The 6,734-nt window shown below is 46.5% G+C and overlaps 1 protein-coding gene across 1 annotated transcript; it reads left to right on the top strand.

Annotated features, from left to right (window-relative positions):
* Positions 1-318: 318 nt before the first annotated feature.
* Positions 319-5,223, top strand: LOC6560852 (telomere-associated protein RIF1). Its single transcript, XM_001986253.3, has 4 exons — positions 319-502; positions 608-3,086; positions 3,150-3,451; positions 3,519-5,223. Exons 1-4 carry the CDS (start codon positions 407-409, stop codon positions 4,956-4,958), a joined length of 4,317 nt encoding a protein of 1,438 aa, XP_001986289.1. The 5' UTR covers positions 319-406; the 3' UTR covers positions 4,959-5,223.
* The last annotated feature ends 1,511 nt before the right edge of the window (positions 5,224-6,734 follow it).

The raw sequence follows: 6,734 nt of genomic DNA on the forward strand, positions 1-6,734 counted from the left end.
TTTTAGGATATGAATTTTTTGTTTAAAGCTCAATCGTTGGCAAGTTACTGTGGTTACAGTTTTGTCGCAACATTAATTCGTTATTCTCTTTTTAAGACGAGTACTGAGTTTAATTGCTTAACCGTTAATTGAAGTGAATTAATTTCATTTTAAAATTGAAGTGTGTCGTATTGCCAGCTGCCAGTGTTGGCAAACACGATGCATCTATATCGATATGATAGTCGTAGCTATCGATAGCAGTGGTTGTATCGCATTCGCTCATACCTAAGCGGAGCGTTTCCCGCGCTTTTAGGTGAAAATGATTACTCCAAACACACTTTAATCGCCTAATTGAATCATTGTGAGTAGTTTCAGCAAAGTCAACTGAAATTATTTGTGTATTGGGCCAAGCAGAAAATAGAACGCAATGGACATCGATGCTGAAGTGGGTCAGGCGTACCACACGGTGCAGTTGTCGGCAAAGGAAATGCTGAAAAACAATCGACGTCAACATTATTGCAACGTAAGTAAATTGTAATGCATTTTTTTCTTCTCACTGCTTCTGCGCTTTGCATTTTACGCAATCACAAAAACAATCATGTCAATGTCTCATTTGATTTGAATGTAGATGATAGATTTGCTGGCCAGCAGCTGCAAAGCATCCGGTCTGTTAGCAACATCATTTACCAATGAGGAACTTGTCCAGTTTTGGCTTGGCGACATTTTGCCGCTGATGTTTGACACAGATCGGAATATACAGAATTGCACTGTGGCCGCCATGGCTGAAGCTCTGGTTGCGCTCGACGTGGCCGTCATACATGCTGCCAAGTGCTGGCCGCAGGTGCGCAGCGAATTTGTCAACAATTATACGACGCTCATCGGCGACATGCGCGATGCGAAGAACAACAATTGGCACAAGATCTGGACGCTTCTGGTGCAGATCATGGACAGCGAACTGCTGCGCGGCTGCACCTACATCAACAAATTCCTCGCCGTTGTCGAGCTGGGCTTTCGTAATCCCGACAACGGCGTTCGCTCCGAGGCGTTCCTCTGCTGGCGCGTTCTCATCAAAATCTTTGCTGCCTACAATGAGTTGGCAGCGGGCAAACGTCTCCGCTTGCTACTCATACCACTGCGCACGTCGCAGTCGCGTTCGTCGCACGTTAGCAGCATTAAGGTGCGCGTCTGGTGGTATTTGATCACCTGTCTGGACACAGAGCTACCCAAATCCTTTGACAATGCTGTTGAGTACTTTTTGAGCTTTCTCTTTGGGGGCGGCGCACGTGGAAATGCGACTGGTCTGGCGCATACCTATCAAACGGCTCGAGAGCTGGCGCTGCCCTGCCTGGTAGCCCTGTGGAATGTGGAGCCGAGATCACAGTCGCTGGAGCGCATGCTGCGCGATATGCGTCTAGAGGTGCTCAGCCAGCCGTCGCCACTGATGAGCGCTGAGCTGTTGCAGCAGCATTGGCGTCCCATGCTGGCCGCCGCCGTTGTCGCCATGCAACTGCTCAGCGAGCAGGAGAACAACTCGGCAAGCGAGCAGGAACTGTTGCATCTGCTGCTGCGCAATTTAACGATGGCAATGTGCCAGCTACGTGTCGCCCCCTTCACAATTGCCTGCTGCAGCGAGCTGGAGAAGATGCTGCCCGACAGTGACGGCAGCATTGTCCGTTCCGTGTTCAATACATGCGCTGCACTGGCCATGCCCCCACAACGTGTTGACTCCCTGGAAGTGCTCGAGGCATACATGAAGCTATGTCTCAAGGCACGCACAGAGGTGCCGCCGGCAATCCTGCAGCGCTGCGTGTCACTCATCTATGCACCGGAGCAGCTGGAAGCGCGGAATACAATCGAATTTCGTCAACTTGGCCAGTTTGCGGAGCTGTTGATGCAGAGCAACGATGAGGAGGATTATGAAACGTTCGGGGTCAAGTTGCATATGTGGCGACAGATTAGCGTAACGCTGCTCAACTATTTGCGCGACAATCCCCTCGAATATCGTGTGACGCACAATGCTACGCTCGTCGATAACTGGATCCTGTGGCCTTTGCAGACGTGCGCCAGCTTTGCAGGACGACGCACGCACAACAACTTCTTTGATGGCGCCTTCTGTGAGCTGTGGCGTCAACTCATCAACGCCGGCCACAATGCCAATGAGCGCAAGAGATTCGTTGTGGAGCTGAAGACGACGCTGCTCGATCTACTCAAGCAGAGCAGCAAGGAGGAGTCGCATTTTGCCGATCTGTTTGATATCTATGTGGGTGCAGTGCTCAAACTGGGCATCTGTAAGGATGCACCACTCTATAAGGATGTCTTTGGGCTGCTGCAGGCGGTCCTTGAGCGACCAACGTTGTCGCAATCGCTGCTCGAAGGCTGCCTGAACACCCTACGCAATGTCATTTTGGAGCTGCGCCAGAACGAGCTGATGGTCGTCTTTGATGCACTGAAACCCACTCTGGTTGCTGTGCTCCAGTGCTGGACTAAAGGCAAATGCGAGGGCAGCTTTCTCAACGAATGGAAACGTTCGATTCTGGATAAATTTCGTAAACTGTCGATGAAGAGCATGGCCAATCAGCTAAAGGATCTCTTCAAGGGCGATGATCTGTATGTCATCATTCCGTCTGTGTGGAGCCTCAATCCGGATAAGTTAACCGATCGCCAGAAGGAGCGCTTTGCCGAGAAATCGGACATACCAGCGCTGTACAATGATATGAGCCAGTCGCAGGACTCCTCCATCAAACCCTGGACACCCAAAAAGGTCGTCATTGCCAAGAGCAAGCAATCGGAATTGGCAATTGGAGGTGAACGTGAGCAGGACATTGGCAGTGATAATGTTATTATTATTGATGAATCACCGCCTGACCTGCTGACAACTCCAGCAGCATTGAGCACGCCCAGCAGCACAGAGAAATACAATTTCCGCAAGCCGCGCACTCAACCGGAAGACGAATCATCCAAATCATCAACTACTGCTGAGGAGGCTACCACAGTGCGTCAGAAGCGCAAACGTGGCGCGCAAAAGGATAACAGTCTTGAGCTGCCGACAACAGCTACTGATAAACTGCGTTCACCCCGGAAGAAGACAGACAGCGCTCCAGCGCCAGGTAAGAACTGCCAACCAAAAAACAGGCACAACGAATTTCTCAACTCATTCCAATTGCTTACAGCTGCTGCCGGCAAAGCGAGCGCACAAAAGGTCAAGGAAACTGCCAAACTCACCCCTATGCAGAGCGAGGATCTGTTTGCTGAATTTGCCACCCCTACACCAATAACTGTACCTGCAGCTGCACCTGCAACCGCAACACAGCCGTCTGAGCTGGCCAAGAAAACTGAGCCAAGTGTGCCGGAAACGCAGCTGAGTGTTTCGCCCGAACCAGCTGTGGAGTCGTTGGCGGCCAGCACACAGATGCCATCAGAGCTCATGGCGGAGTCATCACCCAGAAAGGCAAATACGCGCCTATGTAATTTGGTAAGTGCTCAGCAACTCGGCAATCTTAATTATGATAAATGCTAACAACTGATTATGTCCATTGCAGAACTCGCCTCCGGATCGCAAGCAGACAAACAACTCAACAAGTCCAACGCTACGTCCCAAGCCATCGGCCCATTTGACTGGCCGTGGAGCGCAGTTGATAAATATGATACGCAACAAGAAACTCGATGCTACTGGTGCACCCACGCTCTCCTCCTCTTCCGCCTCCGGCTCAACAGCGACAGCTGCGAGTGCTGCGACGACTCGGAGTCAAGTGACGAACGCTCGTTTAATCGAACGCTCCGAATTGATAGCAACGCCAACCAATGAGCTCAACGAGCTGGCCACTGCAGTGGAGCACACTTCGACACCCATTCAGGCCAAGGATCTCTTAATATTCTCGAAGCGATTGCCATCGCCATCGGCCAGTCCATCGGCCTCAATATTGAAGCGCAAATTGCGCTGCGAGAGCATGGATGACTTTGAATCGCCTGCACAGAAGCGTAAACGTGTCAGTTTCCATGATCCGCCCGTGTCCGTGACCAAGGAGTACTTGCGCGATGTGGATGAGACGCGCAGCAGTAAACCAAAGCGTTGCCTGTTGCTCGACAAACTCGCACAGACTGCCGGGGGAGGTGGCGGAGGAGGAGGAGGAGTAGGTCAGGAGATGCGACCAGCATTGAAGCGACGTGGTCGTTTGGACAGCATCATTGAGATTGAAAAGTTTGCGCACGAACATACGGCCAGAAGTGCAGATGTCGATAAATCCATGGACAAGTCACATGACGCCGTCGAAGATGAAGCATTTGTCTCGCTCAAGTGGAATGAGACAACAATTACCCACAACAACAACAGCAGTCGCAGCGTGGAGAAGCAGTTGCCGGATGTGGAGACGGAGGCACCGGTTGCAACGTCAGGCAGTCGTGATTTGGCCATATTGGATGGCGAGTCGGCGTTGGATTTGGTCGTGGAGCAATGCTCGCTGGATTCAGTGCTGGAGCGTTACTTCGCCAAGCCGAATAGTACGCCCGCAAAGAGCGCACTTCATTTGGCCAAATTTCTATCGAATCAAATGAAAGGCAACGAGAAGCTCAAAACAAATGTGCTGGAAACCCTCTCAGAGAATCACTCCAAGGACTTTCTGGATCATGCTGTGCGCGAGAATCTGTCGTCTGTGGTGTGTGATCGCCTCAATCCCAACTCGGTGCTGGAGTACATTTGCGCCAAGTCAAAGATCAACAACACCTGCCGCAGCAATCTGTTGGCCCAGGTGCCGGCAATGATACGCCTCGAGGCGGAGCGTTTCGCCCTGCTCCAGCATCTGTTGCAGCAGTGCAGCTTCGCCGATGACCAGCTCCTCGATCTCATTGGCCAGCTGATACGTATGCGCGACAATAATCCGAGCGCAGAGCGCAACAATTGCGCAACAGCAGCTGGTGTTGGCAACAATGTTAATGATGACAATGTGGCCGAAACGGCTGCCGACTCCTCCTCCAATTTGTGAGTTACTACTTGCATCAAAGTATTTTTACACATACATACATATGCATACATATGTACCACACATTTGGTGTGCGGCCATTATCAACAGTTTGTTGATAGACGACCTCATTTATATATCCGAGTTTAAGCAACATTTTTTATTATTATAATGCTTTTATGGTTTACCTTGATTACAACTAACTAACTACATGTAACGAATACACTCGATTATTTTTACCCAAGTTGCTATTTTCTTACGAAGTTTATTTATAATGTTCCTCTTTAAAACTGGGAGCTGTAATTCTGAATTTCGAAAATTATCTGAAATGATAATTTTCAAATGAAAAGTAAACCGCGCACTATGTGCTGCAATTGCGCTCACTTTAAAGAAGTGTTGGTAATGGAGATAAAGTTGAAGCAGTGCAGAGCAGTTCTTGTGCTCAGAAGAAGAGCGTGGCGTCATTTTGTGATGTCCTCGACATCGATGATCTTGAAGATCAAAGGTAAAATGAGAAAAACGATCAAGTAAATGAGAAAATTCACTTTGTCGACGCATTAAATATATTGTATAGCAAAAAACAGCTGAATTATCAAACATTTAACAACTGCCAGCTTTTTATAACCATTTATTGACTTATGTAGTACATTTTTATATGTATTTTTAGAATATGCATGTTTGTTAAGTCTATTTAAAGTACAAATAAAATTGTAATGTTCAAAATCCAATAAAACATTTGAAAACGTTTTCAAATGTAACTAATTTAAACGTATCATTTTTGGTATCATTTTGTATTTAGATTTGGCACTTCTAAGTGTTGTTTGCTTACTGATTACACTGCTTACTCACATCCAACATCAACATCCAACACATCTACAAATTAAAGTCACACGCATAACGGAGCTGAAAGCAAGCAGTGTAAATATCAAATTACACTCTTCAACAAAAAAATGAAGATTATGGTATAAAATGAATGGCAATTTTATTTTAGTTTCAAATTAAGGCCTTACAAATCAAGGCAAATTCTACATTTTAATGTTTAAAAATGTGTTCAATTTACTAAACTAAAAATAAATGCTTTCTAATTATATGAATTCCGTTTTAATTAAAAAAAAACAAGTGTGAACAAGGAAATTCTTTATAAGGCAATGCATATTTAAAATCAGAGTGCGCATTAAATGAATTACAAATAAAAAAGTTCAACTATTTGGTTAGTGAAATGACACAATTGCAATGAATGCCAAGAAATCATTTTAATTAGAATTGCCCCATTAAATGTACACATGTCTAAGCTTTCACTACAATAAAAGTGCTTCGACCAACAACTTTGTAGTTTCTTGATAAGAGTCGATTATTTAAATAATGCCTACAATTAAATACGCACTTATATATATATAATTATACATATGTGTGTAGGTATTTTCCGTATTTACCGTAGAATTGCGTTGATAATGTTCACGTGTGGATCGAGCGCCTTTGGCGAGCTTTATCAGTTGATGTCTGCCGTTTGCCGATATTGCCTGTCTGTCGCCGTCGGAAGCTTTAAGCTTTTGCGGCACGGCGTCAACTTTTGGTGAGTGGGCGGGCGGGCAGCACGCAACAGATACGTGTCCCATGTCCGTCCGATCAAAATGGCCAAGAACAGCAGAGCAATTCTTGAACAATGCTTTGTATATATGGATTATATTGTATATTTATACAAAGTATGTTATACAAGGAATACAAAAGACAAAACCAACAACACGAAACGTATTTTTTTATTGTCTTCAAATTGGTCGCGCGAATTGTGGGAAGGTTATT

Source organism: Drosophila grimshawi, unplaced genomic scaffold (genome assembly GCF_018153295.1).
Source record: "Drosophila grimshawi isolate 15287-2541.00 unplaced genomic scaffold, ASM1815329v1 contig_1367, whole genome shotgun sequence".
Taxonomy (NCBI): Eukaryota; Metazoa; Arthropoda; class Insecta; order Diptera; family Drosophilidae; genus Drosophila; species Drosophila grimshawi.